Below are 18,212 nucleotides of genomic sequence, written 5' to 3' on the forward strand. Positions count from 1 at the left end.
GACGAAGCTCCACTTAACAGGTACAGAGAGAGGGATGCTGGTGGGTGCTTTTTAAATTTTTTCTTTTTTTAAAAAAAGGTATGAAGTGACATACCTAGGGTATATGGTGAGATTTTAAAAACATAAAGCCTTGCAAATTACCCATAACAGCTACATGGAGTGACAACAGCAACCATGAACACAGAATTAAGTTTAGAGCAAAACTCCCTCTTAGAACCTGTTAACCCACTGTAGACAGAACTACTGGTCTTGACGATTTCCTCCCTCCCAGAGAGTGATTCGGCCCTGAGGGGGCTCCAAGACACCCACCCCAGGATAAAGCTAGGGAGCTGGGCACCGAGGAAGAGGCTGGGGTCCAAGGGCGCACAGCTGCACCTTCTGCGGGACACCTGAGAAGAAAGGGGTGCCGAGGGCGCTTTGGGGACGGGGCAGCTGGCGCCAACCTCCAGGCGCGGGCCGACTCCTCACCTCGGTACTGGGACGCGGCGGCTCCTCCCCGCCCTCCGGCCGCGGCGACTCCAGCAGCGCGGGAGCCACGGCCTCGCCGGCAGGCTCTTTACTCTGTGGATCCTCCATGCCGGCTGTCACGCCAGAGGAGAGTTGCTGGAGCCGGACCCTTGCTAACTCTCACTCTGCAGAGCCCGAAAACCTCGCCTTTCTCCGTTGAAAAATTACCGGGCTCGCGTTCCCGCGGCGGCGGCCACACAAACTCCAGCGGCCACCTCCCACTTCCGGGAGCGTGTGGCGTCCACACGCCGCGCAGGCGCAGTGAGCCGGCGTGCGCAGAACGCCAGCGCCGCAGTCCACAGGGGGAGGGAGGACGAACAAGAGGGAGGCGCGCCGGTGAGAAGACGGGGCGTGGCCGGTCGTGGGCGGAGCTAGCGCGGGTTGAAGTTGCGCAAGGATCTAGTCCAGTCACTGGAGGGTAGCACTGGCACGTGTGTTCCCGTCAGTGTTTCCTGAGAAGGAAAAAAGTAGGGTGAGTGGGAAGATATCATAGAGAAAGATGTTTTCGACCATAAAAAATAATAAAACAATTCACATTTTCCATAAGGAGTTTCTTAAAACTTCCACTTCTGGGCAAGAAAAGAAAATGGGTAGGGACTTAGTGTCCCACTATAAACAATTAGAAAACGGAACAAAATATAGGAGACACCTATTCAGACATTGGACAACGGACAGCTGTGGACTGTTTTACCTGAGAGAAAAGAAATAAAAGGAGCCGTATATCACCCTGCCCTTTTGCCCAGAGGCGATTTCCAGTCTGTGGCGCGATGAAAGGAAATCATATGGAAACCTAGGATCTCCTGGGTTGAAAAGACAGGGATTGGAGTTGAGGAAATTGGGGTAGGCCAAGTTGGTTGGAATTTGTAGGGCAGAATTCTGGAGAGGAGGGAATTACATGGAAAAAGAGCTTCAGAAATCTGCTTAGGAGTACCTTGAATCTTTAACTGAATAAAAAACGTGAAACTCCACAAGGCCAGGAAAGAACAATTATTGGGGAGCAGTACACCAAACAATGGTGAGAGCTCACACAGAACTGGGAATCATTTGAGCTCCCAGCAACGAGAGTGAAGAGATTATTGAATACCATGGAACATGCAATAGAAACCTCAGATGTGAAACTGCCATTGCAAAATTATCATTGAGACAGTGAAAGAGATCGGACCTAACCAACTCCATCTTGCTTTTAACCTCCAGGCTATCCTTATTCATTCCTAGGCGCAGGCCAAACTAACACTGGGAGGAACTTAGTGTATAGCTTATAGTTTAAAACAAAGGTGATAGCCCTTTCTCAAAATAAACCCTCTTCTTGAGACTAGACTGCTTTTGTAGGACTAGTAAATTAGCCGAAAGATTAGAAATTATGATTTAGGAGTCATGCAGCTGAAGGCTACAAGATTCTAACCCTCTCCAAATTGCTCCTGGGGATAATATCACTATTGTAAAACCTAAGATCAGTGCTTGAGATATTTTGCAGGCCCTGCACTTGATGGATCAGCTGGCACCTCCGAGACTGATAAACTGACTCACCTGATCTTGGATAAACTAGCTCATCTGATTTTGTGTCCCCCACGGGAGGAACTGACTCAGTGCAAGAGGACAGCATCGACTCCCTATGATTTCATCTCCTACCCAACCAGTCACCACTCCTATCTCACTGGCTTCTCACCCACCCAATTATCCTTAAAAACTCTGATCCCCAAATGCTTAGGGAGACTGATTTGAATAATAAAACTCAGGTCTCCGGCACTGCCAGCTCTGCATGAATTGCTCTTTATTGCAATTCCCCTGTCTTGATAAATCGACTCTGTCTAGGCAGTAGGCAAGATGAACCTCTTGGGTGGTTACGAAAGTGTCATGCCTTAGTGAGATACAATAGCCGTAGACTGCAGGACCCAGAACATAAACTACTGTAGACTCTTTAAAAGCCTTAAAACAAGCCCTGAAAGGATCAAACTGCTCTGTAAGTAACCTAATTACCTGTAAGAACAAATTCTAAAACTCTCTGAAAGACTATAGTAAAATCCAGGATTCAACAACATTAAATTCAAAATGTGAGACATCCAGTCAAAAACTGAAAGACACGCAGCACTTGGGGATGCTGACGCGGGAGGATTGCTTGAGCCCAGGAGTTTGAGGCTGCAGTGACCTATGATTGCACCACCACAACCCAGCCTGGGTGACAGTGTAAGACTCTGTCTCAAAAGAGAGAGAGAGAGACCAAGTGGTAAGAAAATATCTCATGAAGTTCATAGAAACAAACCCCAAAATGATAAAAATGATGGAATTAACAGACAAGGATTTTAAACACCTGTTATGAATATGCTCAAAGATTTAAAGGAAGACATGATAGGAGAGAAACTGGAAAGATTTTTGAAAAGAAATCAAATTTCTGGATGGAAGTGAAAAATATTTGAAATAAAAATTTCTTTGGATGGGATTGCTAGCACATTAAGCAATGCAGAGAAAAAGATAAATGAATTCAAAGATATAGCAACAGAAACAATACAAAATGACACACACACACAGAGAAAAAAGATGAATACAGCTTCAGTAACCACTTAAAGAGGCTTAATACTTCAGGACCACTTAAAGAGGCTTAATACTATTGACCTAAAAGGTAGAAGCTGAGGCAAAATTAATATAACTAGAGAGTTTATTTGGTCCAAGCTTGAGGATTGCAACCCAGGAGCATAGAATTGAAGTTGTGCTGAATCCATCTACTCAGAAGATATGCCAGTTTGGAAGTTAAGTGAACACTTAGTAACCAATCATAATTGTCTTAAGTCTTGCCCATTCTAGATTATTTGCTTTGTTAAATAGGCAATTGAGATAAGGCATAATTCCAATAACCATAATCTTTGATGGCATTAAGTAGCCCTTTCTAACTGTACGTACCTCCATCTCAGCTTCTATCTCAAGAAACAACTCTTTTGACTTTATTTCTTTGACTTCTAGAACTAGTGCAGCAGCATCAAGAAATTAGACCTGCCATAAATAAAAAGACCCAGAAGAAGATACTCTAATAAATAGTGAGGCTTTTGTCCATGAAGCCTATGATGAGCAGCTGTGCTGAGGAAACTCCAAGAAGTTTCTCTGAGGAAAATGGATTGTGAGACACAGTAAAAGAATGTCCCTTCTGAAAAATCCTAGCTAGGTGAAAATAGTCGAAGTCAGTCAAAAAATAGTAAAAAAAAAAAAAAAAAAAAAAAATCCAAGCTAGATGAAAATAGCTACATGAAAATTACTATCGTGCAGTAACATTTTTTGTCTTTAGACTCTCGTTTGAGCAATTAAAGGTTGAACAAAGTGAAACATGCATGAAATAATCAACCGAAAAGGAAGATGAGGCAAAATTAATATAAGCAGAGTTTATTTGGGCCAAGTTTGAGGATTGCAATTGTATATTCAAGTTGCCCTGGGTATACTCAGATCAGTAGAAGCTACAAGTGAATTTTTAAAGGAAAGAGGCAGTTCCTGGGTTGTTTATCAAGAATTTACTGTAAGGCCAGGCGTGATGGCCCACACCTGTAATCCCAGCAGTTTGCCAGGCTGAGGTGGGAGGACCACTTAAGGTCAGGACCAACCTGGCCACATGGTGAAACCTCATCTCTACAGAAGGAAGGAAGGAAGGGAAGGAGGGAGGGAGGGAAGGAAAGAAAAAGAAAGACAGGCAATCAACAAAAGAAATAAGTAAAATGCTTATAGTATGGAGAAAAGTAAAACAGGAAAAGGGGATGGGAGGGAGCCCAGGTATGGAGGGGGTTACAATTTTAAATAGAATCGTTAGGGAAGACCTCTCTAATGATGTGCCATTTGTGTAAAGACTTGAAGAGGCAAGGGAGTAAACTGAGAATATATGGGAGAAGAGAAGTTTAGGCAGAGCAAACAAGTGAAAAGATCCTAAGCTGGGAGTGTACCCAAAATGTTTAAGAAATATCACTGTGTTCAGTACTTTCTTATGACTGTGTGAGATCAGTATGCAGGAGACCTAAATGTTTTTATTTATTTATTTATTTATTTATTTTTTGAGACAGAGTCTTGCTCTGTAGCCCAGGCTGGAGTGCAATGGCGCTATCTTGGCTCACTGCAACCTCAGCCTCCTGGGTTCAAGAGATTCTCATGCCTCAGCCTCCCAAGTAGCTGGGATTACAGGCGCCTGCCACCACACCTGGCTAATTTTTGTATTTTTAGTAGAGGTGGGATTTCACCATGTTGGCCAAGCGAAACTCTCAAACTCCTGATCTCAGGTGACCTACCTGCCTTGGCCTCCCAAAGTGCTGGGATTACAGGCATGAGCCACCTTGCCTGGCCGATGTTTTTAAATGTTGACTCTGCTGTAACTTGCCACGTAACACCAAAGGGGAAATCCCAATGACTTTAGCACCTCCTGTTTAAAATAAAATGTGTGCCATAGTTGAACAGTTAAAGAGAAAGCTTCCCTGAGTATTTCAGCTATGCCACAGTCTAAAGGAGAAGTTCGAGCATTGGTTATTCTCTATTCACCCCAGTGGAAAAATGTACCTACCTTTCCTCTAGCTTCAGTGTCCTGGGATTAGTCAGCTGTCAGTGAAGATCAATGTATTGTTAGATAGCAGGGTTAGTAAATTACTCTAGGCTGCACTAAATATGTGAGTTTCACATAGCAAAATGCCTTTTGTTTCTAAGCCATCTCCCATTGCTGCCTGATGCCACGTGTTAGATAATTCCATATGTTTAGGTCTGTATTTGAGCATCCTGCTCTGTTCTCTTGGTCTCTGGTATCTGTTCTTATACCCTTCCCACACTGCTTTCTATTACTCAGCTCTGCAATATGTCTTCATATCTTATAAAACAAGTTCCTCCTCTTTACTCTTCTTTTTCAATACTGACTTAGCTATTTATGGATATTTAATCTTTCATGTATACTTTAGGACAAATTTTTTGCTCTTCAAAAAATCCAATCCAATCCAATCCAAAAAATTCATTAAGATTGAATTCACTCGATTGCTTTGAGGAGAAATGACACATTAATTTATCCTCTTGTAATACAGAACTGCTAATTCAGATTGTCTTTTATGATGATCTTTAACATTTCACAATTTTCTCCATAGATATCTTGTACATTCATAACCAAGAATTCCTAGGTACATTATGGGTTTTTTGCCATTATGAATGGTAAATTATTTTATACCATTACATAAAATATTATTGATTTTTAAGTTAAATGAACAAAAACAAAGAAATAAAAGACAACCAGATTAGAAACAAACAAACAAAGAGCCAGGCGCGGTGGCTCACATCTGTAATCCCAGTGCTTTGGGAGGCTGAGGAGGGTGGATCACCTGAGGTTAGGAGTTCGAGACCAGCCTGGCCAACATGGTGAAACCCTGTCTCTACTAAAAATACAAAAATTAGCCAGGCGTGGTGGTGCACACCTGGAGTCCAAGCTACTCGGGAGGCTAAGGCAGGAGAATCGCTTGAACCTGGGAGGCGGTGGTTGTAGTGATGCTAGATAGTGCCAGTGCACTCCAGCCTGGGTGACAGAGAGACACTCCATCTCAAAAATGAATGAATGAATTAATTAATTAAATAAACATAATACATTGGCCCTATCACCCAGCAATTCCACTCCTAGGTATTCACTCAGGAAGAGTGAAAGTGAATGTCCAGGTGGTGGCTTGGATGTGGATATTTCCAGCAGCATTTTTCAAAATAACTGAAAAATGAAATTAACTCAAATCTCCATCAACAGGTGAATGGATAACCAGAATGTGATGTATCCCTGTAATGGCATAATACTCCTCAATATATAATCATAAGCCTTTTTTTTTTTTCCAGAAACAAAACCTCATTCTGTCACACAGGCTGGAGTGCAATGGCAGGATGGTGGCTGCCTTGACCTCTGGGACTCAGGTGATCCTCCCACCTCAGTCACTCAAGTAGCTGGGACTACAGGTACATGCCACCATGTCCAGCTAATTTTTGTATTTTTTGTAGAGACAGGGTTTCACCATGTTGCCCAGGGTGGTCTGGCACTCCTGAGCTCAAATGATCCACCTGGCCCAGCCTCCCAAAGTGCTAGGATTACAGGTGTGAACTACCATGCCCAGACAATAATAAACTATTGATACATGCAATAGTATGGATGAATTTGGAAAAATCTTGAGTGAAAGAAGCCAGATTGAAAAGAAGACATACTCTAATTCCACTTATATGAAGTTCAAGAATAGGCCAAACTAATCTATGATAATCGAAATTCACAATAGTGACTGCTTCAGCTTGGGGTTAGGGGTTGAGGATTACCTTGAATGGTACACAAGGGAAGTTTCCAGGTCCTGGAAATATTCTACGTCTTAACTGGGATAGTGATTATGTGATGTATATGTTTATCAAAACACATTGAATTATGCATGTAAGATCTACGCATTTCACTCTATGTAAGCTTGCTTTTGATGAAAAAGAAATTAAAATTTTGAAGACAAAAAATTGGTTTTTAATTTCTTTCTTTTTCTTTTTCTTCTTCTTCTTCTTTTTTTTTTCTTTTGAGATGGATTCTTGCTCTATTGCCCAGGCTGGAGTGCAGTGGCACAATCTCGGCTCACTGCAACCTCCACCTCCCAGGTTCAAGCTATTCTCCCACCTCAGCCTCCCAAGTAACTGGGATTACAGGTGTGCACCACCATGCCCAGCTAATTTTTGTATTTTTAGTAGAGACAGGGTTTCACCATGTTGGCCAGGCTGGTCTCAAACTCCTGATGGTTTTTAATTTCTAAACATTCTTTTTTTATTAATCCCCAGAACATTCTGGATAATTTCTAAACTTTCTTGTAAATTTTAATAGTTTTATTATTCTGTTGCTTTTTTTCTAAAATTATCATATTCTGCAAATAATCGGTTTTAGCCCTGCCCTTCCTTATACCCCTTATATCTCTTTCTCTTCTTATTGCATTGGCCAGGAGTCTTTGTAATATATTAATAGTAATGGTGCTGTGCTGATTTCATGGGAAATGTGTATAAAGCTTTTCTATTTAGTTTAACGGTTTCTGCAAGTTACAAAGTCTTTTCCTTCAGTCATTTAAAAACATTATTTTCTTCCTGTATCCTATGTTTATTTGAAAAGTGTAATGTTGATATGATTCTTGCTCTTCTATGGATAATCTGTTCTTTCTCTCTGGAGTCTGCAAATTTTCTTTTTGTCATTGATGTTCTTAAATTTCATTGTAATAGATCTAGGTGAGGATTCTCCTTTTTTTCTAAAATAAAAAACATAATTTTTTGTATTTTTAGTAGAGATGGGGTTTCACCATGTTGGCTAAGCTGGTCTTGAACTCCTGACCTCAGGTGATCCACCTGCCTTGGCATCCCAAAGTGCTGGGATTACAGGCATGAACCACCATGCCGGCCACCTCATTTTAATTTAATCACCTCTTTAAAGACCTAATCTCCTGCCAACTGAAGAATGACAAGGTTCATAAGTATAGAAAAGAGAACTTTATTTCTCATAAAGGATTAGGGTTATGCATCCTTGCAGGCTGCCATTCTGATAGACTGGGAAGTGTAGCCTCCAGCCAGAAGCCAGAAATAGGCACCTTGAGGGAAGGAAGCATAAGACAGGAATGTATGCTGAGCATAGTGGCCAAATATACATATTTAATAAGCAATAGGAGGAATCATTAATGTTTATGAAAGGAGAAGCATGCATGTACACTTGAGCTTCATACCTCTTCATGGGTCACATGTACACAAATGGCAGCATTAGCATAATCTGAGTGTGGAGTTTTCAGCCTTCTGGCATCAGAAGGTGAAGCAGAGGACCGAAAATCCTCTGCGCATCCTCTATAGACTGGCCAGAGCATCTCCATCATCAACAGTCTCTGATAAGGAAGGTATGCATTGTGAAACTGGCGAGCTGTCATGTCGAAACTGTAAAGAGGGAAGGGAAGTCTCGTCATGGCCTCAGACAATTGGCTAATAGTGATAACAGAGTAAGTCATCTGCTCTTGTCTTCCACAGCTGATTCCTGCTTACTTCTTAGGAAAGATTCTGGTTAAAGGTTAATAAGGAAGGGGCAGACTGGGATATGTCTGACCTCCTGTCCCGACATGGCCCGGAACTCTGTTTTAAGGTTTCTCTGGGGTCTTCTTGGCTGGAACGGGGTCCGTTCAGAAGGTTGGGGGATTCAGGATTTTTTTTTTTTTTTTTTTTTTTTTTTGAGACAGAGCCTCACTTTGTCACCCAGGCTGGAGTGCAGTTGCACAATCTTGGCTCACAGCAACCTTCACCTCCCGGGTTCAAACAATTCTCCTGCCTCTGCCTCCTGAGTAGCTGGGATTACAGGTGTGTACCACCATGGCTAGCTAATTTTTTTTGTATTTTTAGTAGAGGTGGGTTTGGCCATGTTGCCCAGGCTGGTCTCAAATGCCTGACCTCAGGTGATCCGCCTGCCTTGGCCTCCCAAAGTGCTAAGATCACAGGTGTGAGCTGCCACACGTGGCCTTAGGGGATTTAGGATTTTATTTTTATTTCTCACTCTAAATATGGGTACATTCTGAGGTACTGGGGGTTAGGTCTTCAACACATAAATTTAGGGGGACACAACTCACCCCATAACATTTGGCATTTACATTCTATTTCAGAGCTATCATTTCACATTTGATTTAGTTTATTTCTCATATTTTGGCTTATTACCTTGCTGGCTTAGGTTCAACAGCCCCTTATCATAACTAATCATAGCTTCTGTGGTCCACTATCATAAATCCCTTGCCAATATCCTAACCTTTTTCCCTGTGAAAACCCGCCATGATCATAAATCTATTTTCCTTCTTCATGCTTTCTCTGAGTTCTGAGAGAGGCCTTAGAGATCATACAATGGCCAGATCAGTGATGTGAAGAATTAATGACCACCTGCTCCACCTGGGTGCTAATCCTCCTTGGCAGCCGTCACATTTCTCTCCTTGTCTTGTCTTCCCTCTCTCCACAACTTCTGCAGCAAACCTTCTTTGCTCTCACCTCCAACCTCCCATCTCCTTTCCCATGTACTCTCACCAGACAACCTTGCCTCCTCCTTCACAGAGAAAACAGTTTTAGCTTTTTACTGCCAAATCTACATGCTCACATCTGGTCGTGTCTTTGTTTAATATGTTGATTTTTGTTCATCATACATTTCTTACATTAATTTTGATGTACTAAGAGATTGATGCCTGTAATCCTAGCACTTTGGGAGGCCGAGGCAGGAGGATCGCTAAAGGCCAGGGGGTTCAGACCAGCCTGGCCAAGATGGCGAAATTCCTTCTCTACTAAAAATACAAAAATTAGCTGGCATGGTGGAGCATGCTTGTAATCCCAGCTACTTGGGAGACTGAGGAACAAGAATCACTTGAACCTAGGAGGCAGAGGTTGCAGTGAGCTGACATCGCACCCCTGCACTCCAGCCTGGGCGACAGAGCAAGATGCTGTCTCAAAAAAAGAAAAAAAAATTACACTAAAGTGTTTATCTTAATTACTGATTTTGGGGGGATGCCTCCTTACATTTTGTGCCTGAAGTGAGTGCCTCCCTCGCCTCACCTGAGTCCTAGCCCCGCCCCTTTCAGCCACTCCTCCCTCCCACCTTCATTTTCTGGTTTGATACCACCACACGCTCCCTCAATTCCCCTCCTCTCCTACCTTCCCAGGAATCTTGAATTTTGTATTATCCACTCTCTGTTCTGTATCTTCAGTGTTTTCCTCATCAGTAGACCTTTCCCTTTGGCATTTAAATGAGCTTGACTCAAAATTTTCCAACTTAAATAGCCCTCCAGGCAAACAAAACACCTCCTTCAACCTCAGAATTCCTATGGCTGCTGCACTATCTTTTCTCCCGCCCCCTTTGGTGCTAAACTTCTTGAAAGAATTGTCGCTTTTTTCACACATCTACCCACTATTCAACCTACACTAATTTCTCTTCCACCCCCATGGTCCACTGACATCTACTTCTCCACTGAGGTCACCAGTTATCCCCGTGTAGTTGAACCCAGTAGCCTCTTATCAAAGCTCATCTGACTTGATCTTTCAACAGCATCCAGTGTTGCTAACTATTCTTTGTTTGTTTGTTTTTGTTTTTTGTTTTTTGAGACGGAGTCTTGCTCTGTCGCCGAGGCTGGAGTGCAGTGGCGCGATCTCGGCTCACTGCAAGCTCCGCCTCCCGGGTTCACGCTATTCTCCTGCCTCAGCCTCCCAAGTAGCTGGGACTACAGGCGCCCACCACCACGCCTGGCTAATTTTTTGTATTTTTTAGTAGAGACGGGGTTTCACCTAGTTAGCCAGGATGGTCTCCACCTCCTGACCTCGTGATCCGCCCACCTCAGCCTCCCAAAGTGCTTGGGTTACAGGCGTGAGCCACCACGCCCGGCTGACTATTCTTTATTTACTGCAACACTCTTTTCCTTTGGTCTCCATGACAGCACACTCGCCTGCTTCCTTCCTTTTTCTCTGGCCATTTCTTCTCAATCTCCCTGATCGGTTCCCCCTCTTATATCCAATCATTTAATTCCGGAATTCCTTCAGGACATGGATCTTAGGCCCTGTTCATAACTTTTATATTCTTTTCAAAGTATAGATTCTTGCTCTAGGTATTCTATGCATTCATCTAGCTTTATTTACCATCCAGTAGCCAATGACTCCAAAACCTGTTTCTACCCACGATCTTAACTCAGAGCACCAGAGCCACATAACGACTTGCTGATTCACAAACACAACAAACTTGACATATCCAAAGTGAAATCATCATCTTCCTCCCCAAACCAGCCACTTCTCTAGTGTTTCTGTTTTTCTTTTTGTTTTTGTTTGTTTGTTTGTTTGCTTGAGGCAGGATGTCCCTCTGTCGCCCAGGCTGGAGTGCAGTAGCACAATGATTGCTCAAGTGATCCTCCTACCTCAGCCTCCCGACTAGCTGGGACTACAACCGCTCACCACCACACCCGGCTAATTTTTGTATTTTTTAGTAGAGGCAGGGTTTTGCCATGTTGCCCAGGCTGGTCTCCAGCTCCTGGACTGAAGCAATCCTCCCACTTCGATCTCCCAAGGTATTGGGATTACAGGCGTGAACCACCATGCCCAGAGTGGTGTTTCTTTTCTCAATAAATAGCTCTACAATCCACGCAGTTGATTGGGCCAAAAATATGGGCATCACTTTTGACTTTTTTAAATCTTTTCCTTCCTTAATGCCTTCAGGATGATCTGGGTTATATTTTTGTCTCCTGATTTAGCACAAACTACCTTTTTTCTCTTTCCATTCTTCTTTTAGTACCTCCACACACCATGCCGGTTCCCATCTCAGAACTTTTGTTAGCTAATTTCGTTCACTGTTTAGGTCAGAGATTCAATTTCCCTTCCTCCAGGATTTTCCCCCCAAACTCCCAGATTTTGTTACATCTCACCCTTTGTGGAATCTGTCTCCTTTCTTGGCATGTTTTCTTTTTTTTAGGATAAAGATTTGAAAAAAAGAAAAAAAGACCAGTGGCAATGGTTCACACCTGTAATCCCAGCACTTTGGGAGGCTGAGGCGAGAGGATAACTTGAAGCCAAGAGTCTGAGACCAGCCCGGACATCATAGTGAGACCCCATCTCTACAAAAAATAAAGAGGAAAAAATACAATTAAAATGTGATTGGGAATAAAATAGGCCTTAAATATATGTGGCTTCAGTGAGGTAGAAGTTAACATATTTCTCTCTGAGGTTAATAGAAAGATGTCAAGGACTTAGGGCTTTTCTGTCTTGTAGCTTTATCATTCCTAGTATGCTGTCCTCATTCCCATGTTCCAGACACCTCCCCATTGCACACACCGTTCAGCCAACGGAAAGACAGAAACAGTAAAAGGGAGGCTATGTATTTCTTTATAACTTCTTCTCACATCCTGAAGTCATGCATATTAATTCTGCTTATATCTTGCCCTTTGGTACTTAGTTATAGGACCGCACATTAGCTGCAAATTTAGACTGGTGAAAATGTTGTCTTGTTTCTGTGGACAATTACTTATGAACAATTGAAAGTCTATCACTATTGAAGAAGGGAAGATCAAATATTAGGACCACTAACAGTCTCTGCCACAATTCTGGTGACCCCACATATCCACACATACCGTTTTTCCTACACATAAAACATACTTGCCCTTTCCCTAATGGAGGAAACCCCCAAGTCTCATTCTAAGCATTACACGATTGTTTAAAAACATTTGTGTGACCTGGTACAAATCATGCCCTATCTAATCTTGATCACAAAAACAAACAGGATCCTCTGCTCTAATCACAGCACCAGAATGTGTAGCCTTGCTGACAAGCACAACCCACTGATAGGAAGGTATACACACATCCAGACCCTTTCATTAAGAATATCATCCACCAAGGCCTGGCGTGGTGGCTCACGCTTGTAATCCTAGCACTTTGGGAGGCTGAGGTGGGCGGATCACCTGAGGTCAGGAGTTCAAGACCGGTCTGACCAACAAGGTGAAACTCCGTTTCTATTAAAAATACAAAAATTAGCTGACGTGGTGGTGCATGCCTATAATTCCAGCTACTTGAGAGACTGAGGCAGGAGAATCAGTTGAACCCAGGAGGTGGAGATTGCAGTGAGCCGAGATTACGCCACTGCGCTCCAGCCTGGGCGACAGAGTGAGACTCTGTCTCAAAAAAAAAAAAAAAAATTCACCAAAAAAAAGAAAAGAAAAAGAAAGAAAACCAAAATCAAACAAAAAAAGGAAAGAAAAAAAAACAGAAAAAAGAAATAAAAGAAAAAACAAAAATAAAAACTTAAAAAATATGTCATCCATCAAAGTTCATTTTGCACATTTTTATGTGTCTTTGTTTAAATAAACATGCTTAAGCCTGTATGTTAAAAATTTCAGATTTGTTTTGAAATTGAGTGGAAGAAACTCAATTTTTTTTGGCATAAAAAAGAAAATGGACTTTCTAGTATAAAGAATTCCAGATTTTTTTTTTACCATTTGAATTATAAATGATTAATTTGAGGCTTATCATAATTTGACTCACTCAGACTGAGAAATAAGAAAGGTAAAGCAGGCCGGCGCGGTGGCTCATGCCTGTATTCCCAGTACTTTGGGAAGCCGAGGTAGGTGGATCACCTGAGGTCCAGAATTTGAGGAAAGCCTGGCCAACATAGTGAAACCCTGTCTCTACTAAAAACACAAAAATTAGCCAGATGTGGTGAGACATGCCTGTATATGGGAGGCTGAGGAAGGAGAATTGCTGAAACCCAGGAGACGGAGGTTGCAGTGAGCTAAGATTGCGCCACTGCACTCCAGCCTGTGTGGCCTGGGCAACCTGGGCGACCTGACCCACAGAGCCAGACTCCGTCTCAAAGAAAAAAAAAAAAAAAGCAAGCAAGCATTAGAAATAGATTAATTTTAAAATACGTGCAATTTCTATTTGTATGTTTGTTCAGCTTCCTAACGTCTTCTGTTGTCTCAGAAACTCATAAAGTTGTTTTGGAAAAAATTATACAGTTTTTCTGATTGCAAAAGTCATGCATGTTCAGTTGAGAAAATTAAGAAAATGAGGGATGTCTTCCATCAAGCTTTTAATAGCAACAGAACCAGATATCAGGCTGCAAAAGAAGTTAGTTTCTTGAAATGCCACCAGAGGGTACTCAAACGAAACATTGCTCTATCTGGAGTGCAAGAAACAGGCTCCTATGCTGTTGAAGGAGCTCACCGGCTTTCAGTTTTAGTTCAGTTTGACAACTGATAAGGAGGAATTAAAAATTCCTAGTCAGTATAACATGTATTTGAATAAGTGTCCAATTTTTGAAAAGGTTCAGCAGTATCCTTTTTGGAACCTAATTACACATTCCTGTAGACAGCAAACATTTATCAAATGCATATTGGTATTATGATGGGTGCCATGGATAAAATTAGAGTAAAACTTGATCCTGACATTTCAGGATTCATATTTTCTCTGGGGGAAGAGGCATATGTAAACAAATGGATTAGAATCCAATGTGTTGTGCACCACGCTAAAAATCTTTTGAAGGACAGGATTAATTCTGCTAAAGGCAGATGAATCAAAAGAATGCTTCCCAGTGGAACTGGACCTTACAGAAGTAGGCAGTTTTGGACTTCCAGGTTAATGTGGTGAATTGAACATGAGCATTTAATTTTTCTCTCTCTTGAACCCCATAAAAATAGGAGTTGTTTTGTTTTAAGACCTAAACCCACAAGCACTAGAAGAATAGGAGAGGAGACAACAGCTATGACATTTTAGAAGCTGCAAAACCAGTGGATCAGTGCAAAGTGATTTAACAAACTTGTTTCTCATAACAATATGAGAAAACAAAATCCCAAGCTGCCAGGGGGAAAGCTGAGAACCAACCACACTTATACCGCAAAATCTTCAAAGGTTGTTAATAACAATTTACTGTATATTTCAAAATATCTAACAGTGAAATTGAAATGTTCCTAACACAAAGAAATGACAGTTCCTTCAGGTGATGAGTATCCCAGTTATCCTGATTGGATCATTACACATTGTATCCTTGTAACAAAATATCACATATACCCCATAAATGTGTACAACTCTTATATGTCCATAATAAAACAGGAGATCTAACACAGGACAGAGGCAGAGAGAATCCCCAAGATGATGGAGAAAGATCGCAGCATGACAGCTGTGCTCCATGGGACACTTGTCAGGATCGGAGCAGCGCAATTCAAGAGACAGGCACGTTGAATGCTGTTACCACCAAGATGTTGAATGCTATTGCATACTCTATTTAACAGGTGAACAGAAAGTCCAGTGAATCTGGTCAGATTTTGAGGTGTGATTACTTTGCCTTTTTTTTTTTTTTTTTGAGACGGAGTCTTCCTGTCACTCAGGCTGGAGTGCAGTGGCACAATCTCGGCTCACTGCAACCTCCACCTCCCAGGTTCAAGCGACCCTTGTGCCTCAGCCTCCTGTGTAGCTGGGATTACAGGTGTGCATACCCATACCTGGCTAATTTTTGTATTTTCAGTAGAGATGGGGTTTCACCATGTTGGCCAGGCTGGTCTCGAAATCCTGGCCTCCAGTGATCTGCCCACCTTGGCCTCCCAAAGTTTTGGGATTACAGGCACAAGCCACCACACCCAGCTGCTTACTTTCTCTTGATCAAAACTTGAGGAAGTTCCACTTTCCCCTCCAAGTCCTGCTGCTATATCAGTTGAAGATACTCATTCACCCCACAGAAGTATTGTGCTTTGAATTATGCAAGAGCTGGAGATAAAACGTGGTAAGCTAAGAAAGAGAAAACACACTGTAACTCACTGTGTCTAACCATATATCTTTTTTTTTTTTTTTTTTTTTTTTGAGACGGAGTCTCACTCTGTCACCCAGGCTGGAGTGCAGTGACATGATCTCGGCTCACTGCAACCTCCAACTCCCGGGTTCAAGCGATTCTCCTGACTCGGCCTCCTGAGTAGCTGGGATTACAGGTGCACGCCACCACGCCCAGCTAATTTTTGTATTTTTAGTAGAGATGGGGTTTCACCATGTTGGCCAGGCTGGTCTCGATCTCCTGACCTTGTGATCCATCTGCCTCAGACTAAAAAAGTGCTGGGATTACAGGCGTAAGCCACTGTGCCGGGCCTATATGTCTTCTTGATATTTGGTAATCCACGCCATAGTTCTGTCTGATGCCCTTACATGCCTACATTTCCTAGGACACACATACAGCTTTGCCCACCAATTTTCAAAGGTTTCCCATCAGCAATCAAGCAAGATGGAGCCAGGCTGTGACTTAGAGACTGTTCAGATTACCTGGGAGACTTCATCAAATACAGACGATTTTGTCCCTCCTCATACAGCTAAGTTTGTGTTTGCATCTTAATTTTCAAAACTAAACAATATGATAGCTAGGCGCATATCCCTACATGAAAAATAGATTTTGAAAAGGCAATAAAAAAGAGACACAGTGGGGGCTCCTAATGCACTAAGTTCTATTTCTCAGTGGGGATGATAGATGCAAAAAGCATTTTATTAATAGTAGTATGTTACTTATATGTTGTTAAAAGTTCATTTGTGTATATAATACATTTTACCATTTATAAAAGCACAGAATAGAAAAACATTATTTGCAAAAAATTATAAGCCTCTACTTTGCTCTAAATAATATAATTATAAACTTGAATGTTTTATTAAACTATGGCAAAATATAATAATGAGGAGGAAGTTTCCAGGCAGAGGAGGTGGGGGGTATACTTCAGGAAATTTGCAGAAAGGGGAGGAGGCTTGAAGGTACCTGGCATGGTACTCGTGGGACCAATAATCAAAGATGCAATGGAAGGCAATAGCCTGTTCCCAGAAAACATTCCTAGTGCGAGAGCAAGGAAGATTAATGGCACGTCTTGGCAAATTTTTGAATTAAAATGATAAAAGATTATAGAATTATCCAGGTGTAAAAATACTAGAACTCTTTTTTCTTTTCTTTTTTTTTTTTTTTTTGAGACAAGTTCCCACTCTGTCACCCAGGCTGGAGTGCAGTGGCACAGTCACAACTCACTGCAGCCTCAACCTCTCAGGGCCGAGCGATCGTCCCAGCTCGGCCTCCCGTGTAGTTGGGACTACAGGTGTGTGCCACAAGCCCGGCTAATTTTTGTAATTTTTTAGAGATGGGGTTTCATCATGTTGCCCAGGCTGGTCTCAAGCTCCTGGGCTCAAGTGATCCGCCTGCCTCGGCCTTTCAAAATCCTGGGATTACAGACATAGCCATCACACCCAGCAAAAACTAGAACTCTTAAAACAGAGCAAAAATTAGATAGTCCTCAAATTTATCTGAAATACTAAATTCCAGAAGCCAATGAACAACATTTACAACATTTTGAGGGAAAAAGTTTACACTCTAAGAATTTTATTGTCAACCAAGGTATCTGTCGTTTGTGAGGTAAACAAAAATTCTTAGCTATGCAAGGGCCCATTAAAAAATGCTTGAATAAGTACTCTAGGCAATTGAAAATTATTACATTTAAAATGAAGATTTCATGATGGAATTTTGTAGGGTTTTACTGAAGGCATTTCTTTGGTCATTGTCAAAATCACAAAGCTCAATATTATAGAAACCATATGACAATAGCCCTTAAATTTTAGTGTGTGTGAGAATCCCAAGGAACTCCATAATAATGTAGATTCCTGGGGTCCTTATTTCAGGATTTGACTTTATAGATCTGGGTAGCCTCAGAATCTTCATTTGTACCTCACATTGCAGGGATTCTGAGTAGGTATTAAGACTAACCATATTTTAATGGAAATAGGACAAGATTAAACTGCTAAGTTTCAGTCTTAGTGACAAAACCACTGATATTAAGAAAAGAAAGGGAAATTTCAAGAATATTTAAATTCTGTAATCAGAAGAAGCACTATGCATCTAAAACATGATGATATTTTCAACTTACGATGGATTTGTGAGGTCATAACCCCACAGTAAGTTGAGGAGTATCTGTACCTTATCAAACGCCAGCACACAGGCTGGAGCATTCATTACCCATTCCTGTCTGAATCAACCATCATTATGGTAGTCCTTAAACAATGACTTTAACTTTTTTTTTTTTTTTTTTTGAGACAGAGTCTCACTTTGTTGTCCAGGCTGGAGTGCAACGGCACAATCTCGGCTCACTGCGAACTCCACCTCCCAGGTCCAAGTGATTCTCCTGTCTCAGCCTCCAGAGTAGCAGGATTACAGGCACCTGCCACCAAGCCCAGTTAAT

The 18,212-nt window shown here is 41.8% G+C and overlaps 1 protein-coding gene across 3 annotated transcripts in view; it reads right to left on the reverse strand.

Annotated features, from left to right (window-relative positions):
- The window catches only part of ERI1 (exoribonuclease 1), a 146,702-nt gene that overhangs the window by 29,648 nt on the left and 98,842 nt on the right, over positions 1 to 18,212 (reverse strand). For 2 of the 3 annotated variants that reach the window (XM_055349115.2, XM_019032884.3), the window contains exon 7: positions 469 to 959. In XM_055349115.2, the coding sequence (XP_055205090.1) occupies positions 469 to 576 (108 nt within the window). In that variant the 5' untranslated portion in view covers positions 577 to 959. Of the gene's footprint in view, positions 1 to 468; positions 960 to 8,207; positions 8,410 to 11,996; positions 12,090 to 18,212 lie in introns of all 3 variants that reach the window. The other variant, XM_063709059.1, reaches the window with a different exon arrangement.

Source organism: Gorilla gorilla, chromosome 7 (assembly GCF_029281585.2).
Source record: "Gorilla gorilla gorilla isolate KB3781 chromosome 7, NHGRI_mGorGor1-v2.1_pri, whole genome shotgun sequence".
Taxonomy (NCBI): Eukaryota; Metazoa; Chordata; class Mammalia; order Primates; family Hominidae; genus Gorilla; species Gorilla gorilla.